This window comes from Solenopsis invicta, chromosome 16, assembly GCF_016802725.1.
Source record: "Solenopsis invicta isolate M01_SB chromosome 16, UNIL_Sinv_3.0, whole genome shotgun sequence".
NCBI lineage: Eukaryota > Metazoa > Arthropoda > Insecta > Hymenoptera > Formicidae > Solenopsis > Solenopsis invicta.
The window spans coordinates 23,447,735-23,471,611 of NC_052679.1; the positions used below are offsets into that span (position 1 = coordinate 23,447,735).

The 23,877-nt window shown below is 32.4% G+C and overlaps 4 protein-coding genes across 4 annotated transcripts in view; 1 reads left to right on the plus strand and 3 right to left on the minus strand.

Moving 5' to 3' along the window:
• The window catches only part of LOC105199559, a 379,163-nt gene that overhangs the window by 30,888 nt on the left and 324,398 nt on the right, over positions 1–23,877 (plus strand). The window lies entirely within an intron of this gene.
• LOC105199523 (ejaculatory bulb-specific protein 3) lies at positions 3,834–4,873 on the minus strand. Its single transcript, XM_011166668.3, has 2 exons — positions 4,594–4,873; positions 3,834–4,257 (listed from the first exon to the last, which is right to left on the minus strand). The coding sequence occupies exons 1-2, from the start codon at positions 4,793–4,795 to the stop codon at positions 4,118–4,120; spliced, it is 342 nt and encodes a 113-aa protein (XP_011164970.1). The 5' UTR covers positions 4,796–4,873; the 3' UTR covers positions 3,834–4,117.
• LOC105199531 (ejaculatory bulb-specific protein 3) lies at positions 16,959–18,284 on the minus strand. Its single transcript, XM_011166678.3, has 2 exons — positions 18,018–18,284; positions 16,959–17,424 (listed from the first exon to the last, which is right to left on the minus strand). The coding sequence occupies exons 1-2, from the start codon at positions 18,211–18,213 to the stop codon at positions 17,285–17,287; spliced, it is 336 nt and encodes a 111-aa protein (XP_011164980.1). The 5' UTR covers positions 18,214–18,284; the 3' UTR covers positions 16,959–17,284.
• Positions 20,093–21,565, minus strand: LOC105199539 (ejaculatory bulb-specific protein 3). The gene is made up of 2 exons (XM_011166688.3): positions 21,261–21,565; positions 20,093–20,541 (listed from the first exon to the last, which is right to left on the minus strand). Exons 1-2 carry the CDS (start codon positions 21,457–21,459, stop codon positions 20,402–20,404), a joined length of 339 nt encoding a protein of 112 aa, XP_011164990.2. The 5' UTR covers positions 21,460–21,565; the 3' UTR covers positions 20,093–20,401.

Here is a 23,877-nt window from a genome sequence, read left to right on the forward strand (position 1 = left end):
TATTGCTTATGCATAGTTCCTTCGGTAGAAGAGATCGGCAAGTCAACGATTATACATGTAATAAGTTTCACGAAACTCAATCCGACTCGGAAAATGCGATTAACAGTCGTCTAAAGTACGTAAATTGCTTTCAATACTTAAAATGGTTGGTATAGCGTAGTTCGGATATCCACTCCGTTTAATCATTTTAAACGGTGGGTCAAGCGCGACCACTTCATTCCCCTCGGCCATATTCGAGGGAAATTTGCACCTCAATTGCATACGGTCTTTTATTCATCGCTCGAGCGATTCGCCCACGACTTCTCGGCGCTATTGCCCCAGATCTAGTCTGTATACTTCTCGCGAGATTAAACCAGAGCGATTAGCATAAACATTCTATAAAAGTCAAAGCGACTCTTTAAACGGAGCAGAGAGGCTCGATCGTGAATATCACGGGCAAACTTCGGATTTCATTTTGCGACTATAGAGTGGTGATCGTCACGATATAACGCGTTCCTTCGGGTTCTTCTCGATTTGTCATTTTAAAACCATCAATTAATATTAATCCATAAAAGTATCGCAATTTTTAAATAAAATTTTGAATGCTACGTTATTGGTAGATGGATGATTTCTATCTTTTTGGATTTTAACAAACTCGTCGAGCTTATTTATACATCGATATCCTGCAAAGAATCTTGATTCATCTGTTTGTCGCAGCTAATAAAAGAAATAACTACATACGTCGTGCTTATTCGTCAGTAGTTTTATCACTGGATTCAACTTTGTCGTTAAGTTTAGAATTTTGAGTAAAGTTTTTTTTTATTTAATAGTTTGCTTTAAAAAAAATATTTATGAATAATTGATATAGCTTTCTAAATTCTTTTGATAACTTGATGCTTGGAGTGGGATAATAAAATTGACATAATTTTTTTTTGCTCGCTATTTGGCCGTGTTTCTTTCTTTCTATTGCATAATCTTGTATTACATTTTCATCTTAAACTTAAGCAATAATCTCTACATTGCAATTTACATTATAATATACAATATTTTTGTTAGCGTGATGTGAGTGATTTTGTGTCACGTTGCGTTTATCTCTAATATAAAAATGGGTTTAAGAATGTGATAACAATCACATTTGTGATTATTAAATCTATGATGAGACATAAAGTGCAAATAATTTATTCAGTATTATTTACAATTTAATGACAATTATTATTCAAGTAGTATACTGAGAAAAAAATTGTTAACTGGACTAAATTTTCCAATTTGATTAAATTTTTGCAGTTTGAGTATTTATGTATTTATTTAACTTAAATATATGGAATACTTAAAATTTCAATTTAAGCATTTTACATATTCAACTTATATACGCAAATAACTGTACTAAAGAAATTTAGTCAAGTTAACAATTGTTTTTTCTCACAATATATCAGTGTTCCTTCTACAAATGCGGCCACAACAGTTCGCAGTTGCATAAAAATTCTCAATCTCCGAAGATTTTTCTTTTTTTCCCCCATTTCTTTCATTTTGATTACGCAGCATAGGAAAAAGCGGCTTTAGATCGATATTTTTGCAGTCACTGCATTGCAGTTTATTTGGTCATGTCGATACGTGACTTATGCTCTGGCCATTCGCGAGCCTCTCTCGCGCCGCGAGGCTATCGCGCAACACTGACATCGCCTTTACAACGAATCATGACATTTTTTGCACCTTAAGAGTCGCATATTGAAGTCGCATATTCAGTGTCGAGCGCATTCTGATTTGTGCGCTCTCGTACGATGCTGTTGTGCTCGCAACGGCGATACATACGAGACGGCTGGAAAGCCATCAATCGGCTGGGTCCGCGCCAATAAAAGTCGGCGGAATCCTTTTATTTTCGCAGTACTTATGGTTTTCAGTACCACGGAGATCGTATTTCGAAAATCGTAAAACGCAGTAATTGCGGGGAAGGGAATTACTCGTTTCCCGTTAAACAACATAGCTCTCGCTGATCGTCGCTACCGGGCTTTTGGCGAATATAATTACACGTTTTTATCGGGATAACGTATGCAAATTAAACGTGACGTAGCTCTTTATCAGCGATGTGGAAAATTCGAGTAAAAATTCTCTGCAATCCTAAGAATTTATAATTATTTATAATTATGACGTTATAATTAATTGAAGAAATAATTTGGTTTAAATTACATCCAGTAATTTCCCTTATACGATTGTGTGAGAATCAAATATGTAACGAAGGTAATATTTAAAAAGTATATAATACACAGAGCGCGACAAAAGGTATATTGTAATATTATGTAAATTTTGAGCTCTTTGCAGAGTGACAGTCAATTTAGAAGCTTGCTGTTTGTTTATTATTAATTTTGTGTAACGTGAAATTTATATATTTGCTTTCTTTTTATTTTATATTTTTCGTTTTTAAAAGTACATTGAACAAAAAAAAAATACTGAATCACAAATAATGTCACGTGATAGCTTGAAAGGTTGGCCGGCTGATTCCATCTTGATGAAATGTGAAAGGTCGTATTTCCAACAGAATGCGTCCAATTGCTAGTTCAAAAATATTTCAATGCAAGTGCACAAAGATACATGAATTTCTCTTTTTCATTGTTGCATATATACAGGGTGAGCCAATAAAAACCGTAACAACGTTTATGGTTAAATTTCTAAGATTATTTCGAAAATTCTATCAAAGAGTCGAGACTACAATAGTTTTTAAATGAGATATATTTAAAATATTAACAAATTAAGCTGCAAAATGCACGTGCTTAGATATGACACATTGTACAATAGTGAAAGTAACATGTTTCTTAAATATTATTTTTCCTGTTGATTTTGTACACGCCTTCATTATGCGATGTTGCTATATCTGAGCGCGCGCGTGTTGGACACTTTGATTTAAAAATATTTTAAATATATTTCGTTTAAAAACGATTGTAGCCTCAACATTTTGATGTCAGGATCGTCGCCTCAAGATGATCTCTTCTCTTAAGCGTTATTACGGTCTTTACGGGACACCTTTCGTACACCGTTAAAATACAGAGAGAGAGAGAATGAGACCATGTAACGAAAAAATACAATTTGTATGCACTAATTCAAGTCCGGTTCCTTTTCTAGTAATCTGTAAAAATTGTGCATAACTATTGCAATTTATCCGCCTGCTATTTTTGAAATTTATTTGAACGTGAAGCTCGCGTTTCCAATTAAGAGATCAAGCGGAAATAAACCGTATTTCCCCGATTTAATTTTCCGCAACTTAATCCTTGCACATGGAATATTTTTGCCGATTAAAAAAATAACAAACTGAACAGGCGAGGGCCACGGATTTTCGTAGGACTGTGAATCACGCTTCGTGTCTGGAACCGACGCGACGTTTCCACATTTTATGACGATCGATCGCCCGAATTCGCGCGACGCTCAGAAACCGTCACAGCGCGCCGCGTTTCCGTATTCAGCCTTATTTCATTCTCATGCAGGAAGGATGCCGTTAACTTTTAACGGTCGGTTAATACGACGTCGCATTCTGCGACTCGTTTCTAACAGCCAGTTTGAATGCGAGGGGGTCAGGAAATATCTTTTGATGATGTAGTAACCGCATACCGAGGATCGTCATACGTTAAACATTTTTCACAGTACCAAATGGCACTAGCGTCTCAAGAAGAAACAACTTGGTAGCATATGTGCAGTGCTGAGAAAGTAAGTTGAAATAGAGAAAGTAGTAGAAGAGAGAAATATTCATTTAAAGAATAAATCTATAAAAAATAATATTTGAAATAAGTGTTTTGTGTAATAAATATAAAAATATTCTATTGTAGTTAAATAAGAATGTCTTGATCGCTAAATGAAAACACAAATAGTGGACAAGTTATAGCTAAATTGTATTTAACGTTTATACATACACACGAAATAAAATATTTATTTTACATTTCAATATGACATGGATAAGTAAGCTTTTTTTAATTTTCTGTCGTTTATTCACTATTTTGTATTTTTTGAGAATACAAAACTAAAAGTAGTAAGATAAAAAAACGTACATGTCACGATTAAATACATGTAATTTATTTTTGTTATTTATAATATGCTTCGAATAATTCATTATTCATTTTTGTTGCCAGTAGTTACTGATCAGCATACTTTATCTTTACGAGTCGACATTCTCAATTATTAATTTCCAAGTATCGGGTTGGTTCTTTACAAACCATTCAGTAAGTATCTTCACATGTTCTTTTTGTTTTTCACCACATTTTTTGCAGTTGGTTTTTAAAGCATCTCTGAATAAATCTGAAATGATGAAAGGATATTTTTTTATATTTATTTATTCTAGTTCATAGTAATCGATTTTGTTTTTGCTTAATAAGTATATCATTTAAATAAAATTGAAGAATATAACAAGCTATATTTAGAAAGCCGAAAGTTCTTCTTTAAGAATACATTATTTTTTTTATACAAAATTACAAATTATTTGTCAAAAGAATCTCTTATTTAATATAACATTTCTTTTGAGATCTATAAATATTTCGTTTTCATTGTTAAGAAAAAAAACTGATTTTTTATTGACCAAAGAATCGATTACAAAAGAAAAAAGAAATGCTTCGCTAATCGTATGTACATATATACCTGTAGCTAATTTTTCTTGTTCCGTGCACGGTCCTTTTTTCAAATAACAATCGACTGCTTTCTGTCGCACAACGTCATTTGCGAGTATTTTTGGAACATAGATGTCATATTCACTAGGATAGGGCTGTAACTCTTCTGCAAGAATGCACATCAGTACGCTCGTTGCAACAATGAATAACGCGATACAGTTTAATCGAGCCATAGTTACAATACTTGGATACTAGATTGCAGATTGCTAATGAATCGTACGTTGCGCTTATATAGAGGTTTGCGTATGAGATGTTACAAAAAATATAGCTAGAAATATAGCTAAACTTTATGCAAAAACAGGAAAAAATCGAATAATAACGTGCTTGAGAGATTATTAATCATTATGAATATTTTTTAGATAAAATGTATAGATTTAGTAGTTAATATGCAACGTCGTAGTTAATATTCTGATCTAAATGTCAGCATTTTTTTTTAATCTGAATTATTCATGTCTAGTGGATACGCACTTAACAATTTTTTCATTATCAGTATTAATATATAAATCTGTAATTATTGATTATGTGAAATCGTAATTAATTAGAATAAATAATTCTTACGACTTCGGAAATAATTGGTATATGCAGCATATGAAAGCGTATTTACCGTGGGTCGTGAAATAAATGTATGTAGTGAGAAAATTTTTGATACAGGGGTTTCTAAATGCGAATCGCGACTCGTTTTTTAAAACGACAAACATTTACGACTTATCTATCCTTAGAGACAATTAAAAATAAAAAACGAGGAAGAAATAACTTGTTTATTTATTTATATTTAACTTTACTTTTTCTACTTTTTAATTTTTTATTAAATATAATTTTATAAATTTATTTCAAAATATAAGATGTGAAGGTTTCAAGAGAATGCGCGTATTTTCTATTTTTATTGATTATGTTTTTGATGTTGCTTTGAAGTGAATTATTTTCACATACAAGGAATTTAATAATTATAATTTATCTTGAAATTTGATTTTGATTCTTACCATAGCTGAAAAATTTTTCGCGACCCAACGAAAATATTCTCGCGATTCGTACTTTGGGAATTTTAGCTATAATATGTACATAATTTACTAGTCTAATTAACGAAATGTTCGAAACAAATCAATATGTATGATTAATATATATTGTATGAATATTAATGAACGTAATATTTTTCCTAAAAGAGGGCATACACATATTCATTGATAATTAAATGGAAGAAATAAGCATAAACATAGTTAAACAGGTTATCATTATCGTTTATAATAATAATTTGTAATATCTTGCTTGTGTTATAAAACATTTCGATATCTTTTTCATTAAATTAATTTTTAATCGTATTTATAGATAAAAATCATCGATAGTAGAATATTTATACGTTCTATTTATTTACTGATTGCGCACAACGCGCTTGGTGTAACGTATCAGTAAATTTTCGGAGACACCTGCAAAGCATTTCCACAAAATTCTGAATTGGAAACGGGGTCGTGTCGATTTTCAACTGCAGCTTTCATCCTCTTGTATTTACAGTTGAACGTTTTTTAGCACTTTTTGCTCGCTTCCATCGCATGCGTTGCTCGCTTGCGAATCGGTAGCAAACATTTCACATATGAGTGTCAAAAAATAGGGGACTGATCATTATCGGGCGACAGTTAGCACGCATGCTCGCTTGCTCGCGGAAGCTAAGCCGAACGGAACGCGTATCATGGTTGGTACTAATTTCCGTTTTAATTAACATTGCATTTGCGTAATTAATCGCTGTCAACGGCTTAGATGGTGCGATTTAGATGCAACGTAGCTATACATATCCCGATTTAATGGTATAAATGATGTTGGAGCCGATCTTTGCATCGGTTACATGTTGTCGCATCGATATCGGTTAAGGTAATGAATCATTGCATTTGTCAATGTTCGATTATCGATGCTGATCGAAAAATATGCGGGAGAACTACTTATATTATACCGTTTTTAAATTAGTATATAAACAAGTTAAGCTTTGATTAATTTGTTGAAGATTCTAAAATAAATTCTCTCTTACACGAAATTTTTTTTTCGCGTAAGAAACATATATTTTATAAAAAAAACCTCATCGCATTTAAATTGATTCAATTCTCTTCCAACTGTCGGATTCATTTAAACGGAATGAATATACGTTTTAGGTCTGCATGAAAAAATTCTAATTAAAAATATTCGTGTAATTCACAAGCCAGAAGCAGATATTATAAATGTAGAAAAAAAAATTATTTGCAACTATCGCTTTAATTTATCATTTTAATATAAATTATAAATTCATTTTGCGTGTTATCTATTAACGTCTATATTAAATTATATGGAATGTCAAGATAATTTCTCAACCAAATCATGTTCATACACGGACTTGTCCAGACGATACGGTTAGCACTATCAATTAGGAGATGGTATGCAATATGCAAATTTGGTGTAGGTGTTTATTGTATGTGGAGACGGTAACTTCCTCGCGGAAGTACCGCTTGATTAATGCTATCCTATTTGGTAGCGAGCTTCCTCACCGGACGAGAATCTTCTACGGCTCCTACACACAAACGGAGATAATCGATTGCGCTCTTTTACACTAGTTGTTCAAGGGGCGTTTTGCAAGGAATTTTGATCGACCTAGACTCGTCGGAGATTAAATCGTGAAATTCCATCGTCTAACATTGGTTGTTGTCTGACTTTAATGCCCACTTTAATGTGGACTCGATTCTTGTCTCATCGATAAGTAGTCTTTTTTTTTTCTTGGAATGAAACTTGAGAAAGAATTTGATTATCACTTGTAATTAAAGTAGGGAGAGCGGTAAAGCGAGTTACGCAAACTCCAAATAATCGAATCTTCCGTTCGAGTAGAAGTAGCAGTTCTATTTCAAAGGATTTCCCGGGTAGTATCGTACCGATCAAGAGAAACGTTATCCTTTTCTTTTTTCTTTCCTTACGTAAGAATATCCTAATTTAATTAAGACTTGATTGTAGGTTCTCAACAGCACAGCAAATCATGAAAATACAAATCTAATCTTTCAGTTGAAACAATGTTTTAATATAAAACGTTCTTTACGTATAAAATCTATAAAACATGTCTGATATCTTTGTACTTTGTAATTTTTTTAAAGATATTTACATTTTCAAATATATTTTATATCAGATATACTGTATATTTTTTATTGACATGGCAAAATTAATATTTTTCATGAAATTTAAAGATATTGCATGTATTATATTATTTATTTAATATAAGCGAATAATGCAAAGATATTATTTATTTAATGATAATATTATTTCTACGTCAATTTTGCGATTACAATTCATCAATCGATCAATAATGAATGCAAATCAGCCGTTCAGCTTCGAAAAGTTTGTGGCATTATTCATGAATTTATATTGCGAGCCTTTCGCGGCCAAGGAAAGATTGAAGAACTGCTGCGTCGTGTAAAAATGATATTTCCATCATCTAATACTGCTCGTCGATCGAAGAGCCAAACGAGTAACGGCAGATGTTATAGCAAGTTCGTGGAGCGGATGTGACACGATCTAATCCAGACGGGGTAGCAGCGTAACACCCGATTCCATCACAAAATTGGACGACACCGTGCTGCTGTCACGGTGGGGAATCGCGGAAGTTATTTAACGTATTAACTCCCTGCTTGTTATTTTAGCTGCGGATGCGTTGCACCTCGAGGGAGAGCGAATCCAGTTTCCAAGAGTTGCACGCGTTGGCAATTTGTGATGTTCTTGACTTCCTCGGCTCCCCCTCGAGGCGCGCTCGTGCTCGAGATCTACTACTGTCACCGATACAACACGTGGAACGATCTCGAATACACGTGCGACGAATCGGCACAAATCGGCACATGCAAATTCTCTTCTAAACAATTAAGTTAATCTCGTATACGTATCTAGTTGAAATTTTAATAAAATCTCATGAAACAATTTACTAGTTTTTTTAAACTTTACGCGCGCGATTGCCAATAAGATGTAAAAGTCTCCAGTCGTATAACTTGACAAATATAAACTTAAGAAGTATTTTTGTTAAGATACATCAAGAGCAGTTAAATTATATTTAGATCATATCCAGATATAAGCTACTATATAAATGTGGAAATTGGAATGAAATAATCGAGTATTAGTATCAAGTTTTAATTTATAAATTAGAACGTACATTCCAAGAGATATGTATAATTTAATGCATCACATCTCGAGGATGTATACATCTCAAAGTATAATTGAAAATTTAAAAATTTCATAGATTGTTTTATTATTACGTTTGAGTATTTGTATACAATTTCAATATAATTCTTTTATTGAATTAAAAATTGTTTTTTGTGTTTATTTTTTTTTATATAAAAAAATTGTATTTTGTAGTACTTATTTTTGTAAAGATGAAGAAATAGCACTACGAATGAAATCAAAGTTTTTACATATACATATTAATTAAAACTCAAATAAATATTTGTGCACAATTTATTGGGATCGTCTGTTTGAAAGTTATTTATTTAAAATTACAACAAAATAGAGTCATTTTCGCTGCATAAGCCATTATAAACCAAATTTTTTTTCTGTTTTTTTTCTTTGCAGTTAATTTCAAGGCCAAAATTTGAATATTTACGACTAAAATTTTTTGTCAAATATTAGAAAAAAAATCTAAGAAGCCTGCACCCTTTTTAAATTTCAATCATTTTTAGCTGTATAGATATTGTAGAGTCAAAATACCCTTACATTTCTTCTCTCGCCAATGTGATTCTCGCAACTCTTGGAATTTTAAGGCACAATTCGATATGTATAAGCAAAGAAAATTGCGAATCTCGAGAAAAACAGATGTATATTTTATCTTGTCGGACTCGTAAGACTAGGACGGTCACGTAGCTTACAACCGACCGATGCTGAGGATGCCGTATTGACGGACGCGTTCGGATCTGTTTTATTGAAGCCAGATAACGGATCTCCATAATACCGCGACCTCCTCCTCACTTTTCTATTACCCGTCTCGTTCTCGAGCAGGCATTGTCGTCTGCGATGGCTTTTCAAGATAAATGAGTTTTGAGACAATAGGGTTGACATTTAGGACTGACAATACTCGACAGCACGAATGCGGAACGTGACTGGATAAAACGCGTCTGGGGATTGTGAAAAGTTAGAGCTACGGTGATATAGTTGAATGTCGTAAGATACAGGTAAGAAATCCATTTTCTTCTAAAACGAACTAATGTAATTGTAAATTATATCATAATTGTGCAAATACGGACGTGTATTTTGCAATTATTATAAATGTCAGGTTAAATGCGTTATTCTTTTTTTTAGTGAAGGTTGTTTGTGATTGGTTATATATTTTGTTTAATTTTATTGCGTTTTTCAGTGTCTGATTATAATAAGATTGGATAATAACTATTTAGAGCATGCGGTTCACGTGAATGCTATACGAAGCGTAATAGTTCTATTATATAGGTAGCAACGTATAAAGTTTTTCTGAGATAAAAAAAAATAAAGTCAAATAAAATTTACAAACACAATTACTTTGTAGTAAATTAAGTAATTTTTCTCATTTTGTTCTCGATTTATGAAAATGGGACTTTGGAAATTGAAAGGGATGAAGATTTGCCTGGACCTTTAGAGACGCGAGACAATAGATTTGGATAAGAAACCTTTTTTTTTAATTAGCTTTGAAAATGGCTCGAATTAGAGCCGAAACGTTCGCAATGTAATCGCAGGACTTTGAGAGGGATGCAATAAAGTATATGTTGTAGTTATTCGCGCAAAAATAACTGCGTTTGACTTTCAAAGCCTAATACTTTAATATTTTAGTAATTATTTTATATAAAAGAGGTTGTAGAACCATTAAACTTTAATTATTAATAATTATTTTGTAATGATATTCGCGAAATAATTGTTATCACAAAAAACTTGGCTTTGATTCGCGGGAAAATAAGTTTCGAAAATGACAGAGAGATCACAGAGAGAAATAAAAAAATTTAAAGGAGATTCATCTAGTCTCGAGGCCTCGGCATATTATTAACTGCCGTACACGGAGATACAATATACCTACTCTCAGGGATGCTGGAAAGTTATGGAATGGGCTTGACCTGTAATTTACCTACTAAGTGTTTGCGTACCTGCCTGCACAGTATGTAAAGTTAACTAATTAAACACTTAACGGAAGTTTCAAACAAATTAAACGAATACCGGGCTGTACTAGGCGTCATTAAACATTCCTGGAAGTTTTTATTACTTTTTTTTGTTCCGCACCGCGGAAGTACCAGTCGACATTTTGCGATTGCCTCGGCGAGTCACTTTGGTGTATTTTAGGAATTCCTCGTAAAATATTATTCGTCGGAAATATGCTGCGCACCATGAGATATACACCCACTTGGCGGGGCTGAGAACAAAAAAAAAAAAAAAAAGACAGAAGCCTCCTTTAAGAGTTTATTCCGCGAAAGTTAGTCTAACTAGTTAAACTCGGTTTAAGAAGATTTAAATGTGTTTTGCACTTCTTCATTATTTAGCTCGCAGCCTCAGCGGCCCATTCTCCCGGTTTCAGCGCAGGATGAAATAAAAACGCGATTGCGCATAAAAACATCGGTTTTTCGTTGGCTGTCTGCGAGGAAGCAGGCGGGCCGTCCGCGAAATGCACTCGCCGTACAATTACAATGCGAATTACGTCGCGTTTCCCGGCGCTTTTACTAAAATACGGAAACAAATAGTCGATTTATTTGCGCATTTGCATAAAGCACGGATTGGTATAGCCTCTGATACGCATCTAATTATATTCCAATGAAATATTCTACTTGCAATAAAATGACATCGGTATTTTTAAGTGCGGTGCGCCCGCGCGATATAAAATCGGTCCGCGATAAATTAGCGGATAAACTTACGATAAATTCCGTTCGGTCTGCGATCGATAAGCTAGTTATAATGTCGCATATTTTACTGCTTATTAGAGCATGCTTTTACCGTCTACCACATTATCTTACATTAGTTGCGAATATCTTAAAAGGGAAATATCTTAACATTAGGAAATTATGCTTGTGAAATTAATTAGGAAATTAACGAAAGCGGGAAGGGGAAGTTAATAATCTCAACTTTAGGAAATTAATGAAATAAAATACATGCGTTGCTTGCGTATAAAGTGCAATGCAAACCGGCTACAAACGTTTATCGCACGAGGAATGTACTTTTCATGCGCGGTGTTAATTGCGCAATTGTAGCGAAAATTTCCCACTGAACTTAACGCACCTAAATTAAGAATAATAGCGCTCTTTGAATTTATCATTACGTTAGGAGAATCGCTGGTTATATCACACAGAGTGTCTCCAAATAATCTAATAATATATTTCAACGTCGATAATTGATGAACACCCGTTCTCTCTGTCGAGTGATTTTGCTTAATTGAGTTCTTATCTCATCGACCGTCGTGCGGAAGCTCCGTATCGTTTTAGCGCGGCGATCGTGAAACAATTTCCCGGTGGAGAGTACGACACGATAATGACCTCGGCGGCCTTACACGCGGAGTTAATCGGCGAAGGTTTAAATTTGTGCACGCGGAAGGAGGAGGCGAAGCAAGAGCGGCTAATGAGATAGAGAGAATATGGCGATGGAAGGGCAAGGGAATCGCAAGGGACAAAAAGCGTGCGAGAACCAAGGTAATCGCGAGAGGGGGGCGTCTATGGTAAATAAAAGGGATTATGCGCGATTCGTTAAAGGGGTATTCTCACGGTCGGCGTGAGGGTAGGCCGTCGCGGAACAAAATCGTTTTCATTTGCAAGCTGTTACTGGCGCAGCATCTGCTGCTAAACGCTGTAAACAGCTTTACTCAACTCGTAATGGCGGAAGGTGTGTAGTTTAACTTTGGAATAAGGCGGCCTAAGAGGCTTTCGACACTGACGGCACGGGCGCGCAACTCGCGCGTCGAAATGCAAGCACGATATAATAAAGTGGTCATCCACTGTAGCGTCCTATTGTCCGTGAAAAAGAGTCTCCCTTTCTGTCAGGGAACTTTCCCGTTTTCGCTTGTTGTCAGTAGAAATATTTTTTTTTTTAAAGGTAACGGTTGTCACGGGTTGTCCTGGCAATTTGAGCAATTGTCGAAAATATCAGCGATTCGAAACGCATGATCGCTCTAATGGGCTCCCGACACGATGATACACGTCCCATTAAATCACGAATATGGTATTGTTCTCGTACTTCGACTGTAAACCGTTTATGTTGCGATAACGGTGGTAATTGTTGCGACTGGAAACGTGTCACGCGCTACTATTGTAGCACCGTCATCTCTGCGTCAACTACATTAGATACGTTTATGTTAGATACATTTTGCCGTTTTATCGTTCTTTTTACTTTATTTGCTCTGGATTGTTTAAGGATATATAGGTCATGTTTCGAAACATCGAAAATATAAAAATTTCAATGCATATTCTAGTATGACGTTTGAGTATCTGTGTAAAATTTGAACACACCATTCTTTTACTGTTTATTTAATTTTTTGTTTGTTCTTGAGTTTTATGTAAAATCGCGTTTTGCAGTACTTATTTGTAAATTTGATGGGAAAGTAGCATTACCAATTAAATCAAAATGTTTATATATACTAGCAAAACTCTAATAAATATTTGTGCAAAAATATATTTAGATTCATTTATTTGTTTAAAAATTATTTGTTTAATACTGCAGCAAAATATGGTCATTTTTGCTGCAAAAACCATTATAATAAAATTTTTCATTGTTTTCTGCTTTGCAGCTAGTTTCAGAGTCAAAATTGGGGCATTTGCAACCAACATTTTTTATTGTTTGTTAGAAAAGAAAAGAATAAACCTAGAGAAGCCTTTTACTTTTTAAACTATAACTTTTAGCTCGTATTGTATAAATTATCCCTAAGGCACTTATCGTTTTCCTACAATAAACGCATTTTGTACGAGAGCCAAATTTATTGAAAACAATATATCGCGAATTTGATGTTATACATTGAGTTCTTACGATAATTGTTTTTATTAAGAGAAGGTGTATCTTGTCATACAGGTTTGCGTCTAAACGTTTTTATAATTTATCGGAGAAGAGAGATTAATAGTCTGGTTGATTAATGGGGACCAAGTTTAGGCAAGAAGCTTGAAATTTATTGTTCGTATTGTTACAATCGAATGTGGATCGAGAGGTTGACGAGGAAAATATGGAAATCGAGGTATTGTAAAAGGGGAAGAGTTCGAAGGGAGACGAAAGAAGAGCACATTGATAGAATAATTTCCGTCCTCGTTTTGTTTCAACGAACGACAATGTGGACACTCGGCTGGTGGATTGCGTAAAAAGAATAAAAATTACACGCGTTTGATTCAATGGAAATTCAGGAATACCATATCGTTTCACTTTTAATAACATGCCTGCATCGCGATTTCGTTTCTTTCTGAACGCGCTTTTGTCCTACCAATTGCATTGTCTACGCAAATTGTCCGCCCACTCGTTGATTCAATCGATTCAATTTATTTTAATCGAGGTATGGACTCGTGACAATCTCGCGCGAAAGCAGGTTTAAAATTTTCAATAGCGCGGTATTCCCTATTATTTATTTTATACAATTCGCGGATATAAGAAACAGGCTCTCCACAAAAGAGATTGAATAATCGAAGTACAAAGAAAAAAAACTCCATCATTGGCAAAACATTAATATCGTTTTGCCAATTACATCATACGTGTTGCGTGTTTGTGCTCGATGTGGTTTGCTATTTCTATATATGTGTAAAATTCAATTAATGGAAAATGTCGCCATCCACATGAAACATAGCACATCATAAAAATGATGATGTTCGCTCCTATGTGTTTTTCACTTCCAACTGTTTGATATATCTCGAGATACTTTTGCCCTTTCGTCGTCTTCTTCCGTTTTAAGTACACGCGAATTCTTTGTAGAGATGGCCCTTCACGTTACAAGCCGCTATTTTATTACTAAAGTTATTTGTCTTTCAAGAAAGTCCTTTGTTATCATCTCTTTGTTCTCCCACTTTATTGACTCATCCTCTTCATTGTTGACCGCGACATTTTGATGGTAACGGCCGGGATAAAGATTGGACATAGATTTCGAAGTGAGTTCTTACATGGACCTTAAAATCCTGTCGAATGGCGCTATATATCTCTTTTCAGTTTTATAACTGTTTCCTTCCTCGATTGAAACGCGAATTATAACGTAAGGAAGCAATTTCGAAAGAGATTCGTCAGCGCGTTCTATTATATCAAAAATTTTCAGATAGGATATCTTGAAATTCAAAATATTTTCAATTTTATTATGTTGCAAAATATTGTGTTTACTACGATGTGTACACACGTTCAACGTGTTTACTACAAGTGTATATCAAATTTGAATTATTAAAGCAATGCGCTACAATTAACATTAATAATTCATATACGGCTATTTTATATATTATAATAAAATATTTTTATGAAAGAATAATATTTTTTAAAATAATTTACTTAACATCCGCAATTTATTAATATTTTTGTGTATAAAATTACACAAGAAATATCAGCACAAAGATTTAGCTAGAAACATTAGGGCTTCTCGATTGCTTATTCTGTGTATAAATAATGTGCACATCAGCCAAAGTTTTCTCATTATTATGATTTACATATATTTTTGTTCTTGTTTTTAGCATGTATTTCGAATTTCTTTCGAAAGTTTGAAATATCATTGCGCCCGTTAGTAAGCATCGTCACTTCGCTTAAAAAAATAGCGCGCGGTCGCGGCCGGCGGAGATTTGTTTGCTCGGGAAAGTCCGGATTCGAGAAAGTCCGAAAACCAATATTGTCGAAACCAAGGAAGCGGTGGCTTAGGTCCACCAGCCCGCCGAGGTCGGGCTCCGCGCACCTTTCCCCGCAGCTTGCAATATTTCACTGCCGTTTGGTAAACATCTCTTCTCGCAGAGCACCAAGTGTATTACACAACCCCAGAGCTAACGTTTCTCCAATAACCATTTCTCTTTCCAAGATTTCGTCGACGCTGTCGCATTGTTGGCGAGAAGCGTAATACTTTAAGTAATTACCTGGTACCGTAACACCCGCAAAACACAGGTACACTTACTATACACTCATGCACACATATGCTTTCTATGAAATCAATGTTCATTTATTCCATTTAAATTCACCTCTAATGATCCGATTCTTTTTTTCTTCTCACACATTGTGAAATCGTATTTTTCTACACATTACGCTAATGGTTTATTTCTGGTGCTTTACATGTATTTCTGATTTAAAAAATGCATATGTACAATGGTATAGATATTCTAACGATTCTTTGTGTTATTTACGTACGTTTTTTTAATTATATGTATAGGTTTTAATAGTGTTATTTTTAATATAAATAAGTTATTTTTTTGAACACTGAAATGTAAGAAGAAATTGTTCTATATAAATTTCATTATTTTCTTTATAAACTAATTGATAGCTTAAAAAGCATACAAAAGTGCTGAATATTACAATTTGCTTTATGAAAAGCAAATTGTAATATTTTTCTCGTACATGCTTTATCGAACAACTTGAAATTACCATATTTATCAGAATAGATCAGACTCTTCTGTGGAAATGCATGTAAATGCGATCATTACGACGTGAATTAGTCGAGTCATTGTTTCTAATGTTTCCGGTACTTGAGACATTAGATTGCCAATGAATTATACATCAATAAATTATACTTATGTAAGTTTTGAGATAAAAATATTGCGTGATTGAAAATATATGCAAAATATAAATACAAAAAAGACTTAAGTAATTAGGCTTGATTAAAAATTGAAAACATACATTATAAATATAAATTTTTTAAATGCAAGGTATTTTTCCACGCATTAACTACATACATGATCTTATTAATTAAATGTTATTCTTTTTTTTTTGCAAAAATTAATTTAATTGGACCATCAATAATTTTGGAGTTACAACCAACTAAAACAAAATTTTTTCTCGTTTTGAATTTCGGAAGCTAATAAAATATATTTTTCAAGTAATTCTGTATTGTAATACAATTCTAATTTAAATTTTTGTTATAAAAAACATATTAATGATAAAAGATGCAATACTTGATATATGATGCAATATTTGGTATTATGTGCTAACTAAAATGTTTTTAATTACTACTACACGTTATTTTTTATTCACTTTTAAATAAATTATGATTATAAGGGAAACCAATATTACTCATCTCCAAAAATAATTGGGTTTAAAATAATGTGATGGATCATGGTCAAATGTTTATAATTTTAACTCGAATTTAATACGAATTTTTGACGCAAAGAGACGTACAATAAACAGTTAATTATATTATTTAAATGTTTATGATTTTGTACTTAGAATAAATGTTGTTCACAATATATTTATTTAAGAAAAAATTACTTTTCAAAGTCACAATTTATTACAATGTCATATACATGTATTTATATACTTTTAACATATTTTTTCTGTTGAAGTAATACAAATTACATATCAGTCAAATTAATTTGTGCAAAATATTTCTTTAAAATCCCTTTAGGTACCACTTGTTATTTCCCCTTACCATAGGGTACCGTTTACAAATACTATTTAATTTATCAAATTATAAATCATATTATGAGTTGTTATATTAAGAAATCCATTAATTGGAAAAGTCTGGATATGGTATACTTCGAAAGATTCGTTATTCATTTTTGTTGCCAGTTGTTATTGATCAGCATTCTTTTTCTTTATGAGTTGACTTTTGCAACTACTAATGTCCAAGTATCGGGTTGGTTCTGGTTGAACCAGTCGGTAATTATCTTCATATTTTCTTTTCGTTTGTCACCACATGCTTGGCAGTTTGTTTTTAAAGCATCTTTGATTGCAGCTGAAACGACGAGAAGATATTTTGTTATATTTATTCTAGTTCATAGTAATTGATTTCACTCTTGCTTAATAAGTATATCATCTAAATAAAATTGAAGAATATAACAAGCTATAATATATTCGAAAAACCGAAAGTTCTTCAAAAATACAATTTCTTTTTATACAAAAATATAAATTATTTTTTTTTTTAAATCTGTTATTTGATATAACATTTCTTTTGAGAACTATAAAAATTTTGTTTTCATGGTTAAGAAGAAAAAAATTGATTTTTTATTGATCAAAGAATCGATTACAAAAGAAAAAAGAAATTATTCGCTAATACATGGTTTGTCCGGAAAGTAATGAGAATGATTCTGGAGCAATACTTTTATTGAAATCAGATTCAAATACACTTAGTGCTTTTTAAAGTAGTCCTCTTGAGAGTCTATACACCGCGTCCAACGTTTCTGCCACTCTCCATAACAGTGCTGGAGATTCTTAAGGGGATTACTTTAAAAATTACTAAGTGTATTTGAGCCTAATTTCAATAAAAGTATTGCTCCAGAATCATTCTCATTAATTTCCGGACAAACCATGTAGTATATACAGATGTACCTGCTGCTTTCGTCTCTAATTCTGTGCACGATGCGTTTTCCAAAATGCAATCGATCACTCCTTGTCGTTCAGCGTCATTTGCGAGTATTTTTGGAATATCAAGGTCATCCAATTCACTATGGAGGTCTTCTGCAAGAACGCACATCAGTACGCTCGTTGCAACAATGAGTAACGCAATACAGTTTAATCGAGCCATAGTTACAATACTTGAACACTAGATTGTTAATGAATCGTACATTGCATTTATATAGAGTTTTCATATATAGAAATTACGACAAAAAATACAGCTAGAGGCAAGAGTTATGCAAAAACAGGAAAGAAACCTAATAATAACGTGAGAGAATATTAAACATTATCATTGTTTTTAAGATAAAACGTATAGATTTAGTTCTTTATTGTAGATTTAGTAGTTAATTGCACCGATTCTTATCTAAGTGCGTCAGCATTTTTTAAAAATCTGAATTATGCACTCAGTAGACACGTGATACTTAATAATTACCAAGGTTGCGTTCAGAAACATTGGCTGGGTGCTCTTAGATATCACTTTATCCTTGTCTAACATTTCGTAAACAACAAGGATAAAATGTTCTAATGATTCTAATGCAGCTTTACAAATAAATAAATAAAATAAGGAAAACGGATAAATGATCTCACCTAGGATTTGCGTCGCGGATAAAAGTGGATTCATGGAAGGGAAAAGCGTTTCTTGATTTATTACGCAAAGGTCATGTTTTGAGACCCGCGGCGTTTTTTTTTTTAATTTGATTTATCATCATTTGAAATTCAATTAACTTGTTTACGTCAAGCGTTATTAAGTGCTATATTCGCATTAAATTACCTAATTATACTTGTTTATAACCACAGATAGCACAAGGTTATCGACAAGTCATTTATGATTTATAAGTATATCCAAGGTTGGCAAGTAATGCGTTACTTGTAACGTCGTTACCGTTACAATTACTTTTTTTGGTAATGAAGCAACGGCGTTACATTTCATAATTTGTAACTGTAACGGTAACGAGTTACATTTTGTCGGTAATTATAACGCTTTAAATAATTACTTTATCGTTACTTTGTATAGATAAAGTGCATTAATTTGCCAGATGATAGCAATCCGACGATAGTAAACGATTTTTACGATCAAACAACTGTAATATTGAGATGCTAAATAATTATCCAAAAGTTAAATCACTTTTTATTAAATACAACACTGCACTTTTAAGTAGTGCAAGTAGGAGGACTACTTAGCGTTAGAGGTATTGTATTAACACCGCCAAGAGGTCATCTTAATGATGATTCTATAGAACATGAATTTCTAAAAATTAATAGATCTTTTTGGTGAAATTCGATGCAAAAATACAATTAAAGTTAAACTATCTGTGATTATATTGGATACAAATATGCGTGGCATTAGTACATGCAATAAAAAGACGTTGGCTTAAAATTATACGTGTGTTTAGTATAATTGTATACATATATTTTGAACCTCATTCCTTTAGAAGATAAAAAAAATTCTATTTATATTTATTTCAGAAATTTGTATTATTTACATTTTATTTTAATGTAAAAAAAGTAACGAAAATAGTAACGATTTGTTAGTTTTTGAGTAACGGTAACGGTAACGAGTTACTTTTTAAAATCAGTAACGCGTAAGGGTAACGATTTATTTTTATAAAGTAATTTTATCAATCCTGAGTATATCCTATAAGAATATTGAAAATATCCATAAATCATCTGTTTTACGTTTTATGATATTTAATAGACACTTATTTAATGGACATTTATGGTATATCTGTTTATGAAATTTAATGGACACGTTTAATCTTTAATGTGTCCACAAGATAATCGATGAACGTCGAATAGATGTACTACTAAAAGGAGACACTCGGAATTGTAATTTACATTAAAAACGGACTAAAATATATTTTTCTTAAAAAATATCTTTTTATTAGAAAAAATTGTATAAACTACTTTATACTTGCACTTGCACTATCCTATACCGTCGTATAATAATAAATAAAGGAAAGAAAGGGAATACCATATTTTGCTCTTTAAAAATAACTTAGTAAACACAATTTTTAACAACACCAGTTTATTAGTAAATATCAACAACTTTATAATTAATTGTGCAATAAATGTTTTTACAGTATATTATATTTGGTGAAGAAAAGAAAAGTGCTTTTCCAAGTTGCAATTTATTGCAATGTTCAATATTTCCATCTTTCATACTACCGTTTACAAATATTATTTATCAAATTACGAATCATGTTATGAGTTATTATATTAATACAATTAATTGGGGAAGTCTGTATATTGTATACTTCGGAAGATCCATTATTCATTTGTGTTGCCAGTTTATGATGACTGATCGGCATTCTTTTTCTTCACAAGTCAACATTCGCAACTATTAATTCCCAATTTTGGGGCATATGGCTTTTATACCAGTCAGTAATTAGCTGTATTTGTTGTTTTTGTTTTGGAGTGCATCTTCTGCAGTTGGTTCTTATAGCTTCTCTGATCGAATCTGAAATCACGAAAAGATATTCTTTTATATTAATTTATTTTGGTTTATAGAGTAATTAATTTTGCTTTTGCTGAATAAGTGCAGCATCTAAATACGAAAAGAATTAAAGAGTACAAATTATATTCCGAACGCCAAAAGTTCTTCAAAAATATGGTTTTTTTTTAATACAAAAAGAAGATAAAAAATTAATTTTGTCTTGTATATTTCTACAAATTAATCATCCATTCAAAAAGTATCGTAAAATGATAAAAATAGTTTGTTGAATTTTTTACATAAACAGATTTTTATTTATCTTAGACAATTATTAATTTAGAAGTACTTAAGTCTTATCGAATATATGATATAGATATGTGGTCTTTGTTTTAACTTTGGTACAGCTCTTCAATTTCTACAAATTATGTATACAAATAATTCAGTAAAAAATAAAACTTTTGTTAAGATAAAGCTTGAAAGTAAATAAGGAATTTTATTTTGTTATTTGTTTTCTCTTGTGGCATTAAATATGTATATATTATTAATTATACTTTCAATCAAAGATTGAAAATTATTTACAACTATGAATTCTAATTTATTCGTCAGAAGAATCTCTTATTTGACATATCTTTTAAAAAGTACAAATATCTTGTTGTTGTCATTAAAAAAAATTGATTGTTTAATAATGAAAGAATCGATTGCAAAAGAAAAATGAAATAATTCGGTAATAGTATATACAAATATACCTGCTATTCTCTGCTGTTCTAGTGTGCACGGTCCTCTTTTCATGTAGCAATCGACTTCTTGCTCAGCCTGAGCTTCGAGAATGCTTAGTACATCCATGTCATCAAATTCACCAGAGTAGAACCAGAGTTCTTCTGCAAGAACGCACGTCAGTACGCTCATTGCAATAAATATCAACGCGATACGATTTAATTGAGCCATAGTTCGAGCTACAGTTACAATACTTGGATACTGAATTGCTAAATCGTACGTTGCGTTTATATAAAGTTTCTTTAAGGGCAAAAAGTAGAACAGGTATTTATGCAAAAGACAAGATAAAGGAAAACACAGAGAAAAAAAGAAGAAAAACTATTGATTTATACTTGTTTAAGAAAATATTGTCCATTATGCATGTTTTCTGAGAAGAAACGTTTAAATTTAATTATATATTGCAAAGTTAGTAGTTAATAGTCATCTAATTGTAGGATGTGCGATGGACGTTGAATAAATGATAGAGAAGTATTAGTAATTAACTTTAAAAACAATCTGATATATACAGGGTGTCCGTCCATAAATGTCCAAGCAAATATCTCGTAACTGGTTGAAGTTAGAAGAAAGTTTAATAAGGAAAATTTACATGGTTTTTAGTCGGCTACAAAATGCACGTAAAGAAATTTTTTTTACTCGTCACCTTTTTGAGTTATGAAGGTCAATGTAGGTTTTTTAAATGGGTACCTATAATTTTTTTTGCATATTTATATAGTAGAGGTAATTTTCAATCAAAATTATATTAGGAAAAAAATTGCTACGACGCATCGTTTACGAGATAATCGGCATGCAAAGTATTAAAGTAATAATTTGGATCGAGTATTGTTGAACAAATTTGGAATATCAAATAGGTTGAGAAAGTAAACATTGTTTTTTCATGAAATATTTATTAACAAATTAATTAAGAAATGGTTCGAAATTGTTACCATCATGATCGATACAGCATTCAACGCGTTTTATAATGTTTCTTATTGTTAACTGCAGCATTTCTGTTGTAATACTTTCAACAGCTCTAGTGATTTTATGTCGTAAATCTTCTTCATTTTCAGGAATAGTTGCATAAACAATATCCTTAATATACTCCCAAAGGAAAAAATCGCAAGGTGTCAAGTCCGGAGATCTCGGTGGCCATCGTACAGGACCATTAGTACCCATCCAACAATTAGGAAATCTATTATTTAAAAAGTTAATTACAGCACGTGTATTGTGTGCTGGAGCACCATCTTGTTGAAAAATAATATTTCGAAAAACTGATAATGGAAGATCGCGTAAATAATCTGAGAAAGTTGTTTGCAAGAATTCCAAGTATTTGTCACCATTAAGATGACCATGGAAAAAGAAAGGTCCAATAATTTTTGTTCCGATGATTCCGCACCATACGTTCACCGAAAATCTGCGTTGGAAACCTTTATCTCTTTTCGCATGTGGATTCACATCGGACCAAGTATGCACGTTATGCCGATTTTCCATACCACAATTGGAAAAACAAGATTCATCAGACCATAATATTTTATTAAGAAAACCAAAGTCAGTGCGATAATTAACTCGAAGGCAGAACATTAATCGGCGATCTGCATCTCCTTCATGTAAAGCTTGTACTAAATTATCACGAAACGGTTTGAATTTGAATTTTTTTAGTACAGCGTGTACGTAACTTTTCGATAATTCTAAATTACGTGCTACTGTTCTTATGGATGTACGTCTGTTTTCAATAAAACTTAATAGCACACTTGTCTCTTTTTCTCCATCTGTTTGGATTGTACGTCGTTGTCTTGTTAGCGATCCTGTTTGACGCAATTGATCTTCAATTCGTCGAAATGTACGATTATTTGGTATTCTTCGTTCTGGATATTTTTGATAAAGTAATCGTGCTTCATTTTCATTACGCATATTTAAATACCAGATCTCGAGCATATCACACTTTTCTGTAATTGTAAACATTGTTCTCACGCGCTCGTATGTAGACGATTGACTAACAGACTCATACTACCCTGTAATTCATATTACGTGCTATACAAATACTTTATTTACAAATCAAACAGTCGTGTATTTTGAAAAGTTGAAGGTCAGCGATCCTGTTCGATATAACAGACTTCATACGAGCGCGTGAGAACAATGTTTACAATTACGGAAAAGTGTGATATGCTCGAGATGTGGTATTACAACAGAAGTTGGGGGTATATTAAGGATATTGTTTATGCAACTATTCCTGAAAATGAAGAAGATTTACGACATAAAATCACTAGAGCTGTTGAAAGTATTACAACAGAAATGCTGCAGTTAACAATAAGAAACATTATAAAACGCGTTGAATGCTGTATCGATCATGATGGTAACAATTTCGAACCATTTCTTAATTAATTTGTTAATAAATATTTCATGAAAAAACAATGTTTACTTTCTCAACCTATTTGATATTCCAAATTTGTTCAACAATACTCGATCCAAATTATTACTTTAATACTTTGCATGCCGATTATCTCGTAAACGATGCGTCGTAGCAATTTTTTTCCTAATATAATTTTGATTGAAAATTACCTCTACTATGTAAATATGCAAAAAAAATTATAGGTACCCATTTAAAAAACCTAC

What these genes read in the sequence shown, in the direction of transcription:
- LOC105199531 (XM_011166678.3), bottom strand. Translation starts at nt 18,213, where the DNA reads ATGGCTCGATTAAACTGTATTGCGTTACTCATTGTTGCAACGAGCGTA. An exon ending in ATTAGAGACGAAAGCAGCAG is followed by an intron (nt 17,425 to 18,017) that starts GTACATCTGTAT and finishes TCGTCGTTTCAG; the next exon opens with CTGCAATCAAAGATGCTTTA.
- LOC105199539 (XM_011166688.3), bottom strand. Translation starts at nt 21,459, where the DNA reads ATGGCTCAATTAAATCGTATCGCGTTGATATTTATTGCAATGAGCGTA. An exon ending in AGAACAGCAGAGAATAGCAG is followed by an intron (nt 20,542 to 21,260) that starts GTATATTTGTAT and finishes TCGTGATTTCAG; the next exon opens with ATTCGATCAGAGAAGCTATA.
- LOC105199523 (XM_011166668.3), bottom strand. Translation starts at nt 4,795, where the DNA reads ATGGCTCGATTAAACTGTATCGCGTTATTCATTGTTGCAACGAGCGTA. An exon ending in ACAAGAAAAATTAGCTACAG is followed by an intron (nt 4,258 to 4,593) that starts GTATATATGTAC and finishes TCATCATTTCAG; the next exon opens with ATTTATTCAGAGATGCTTTA.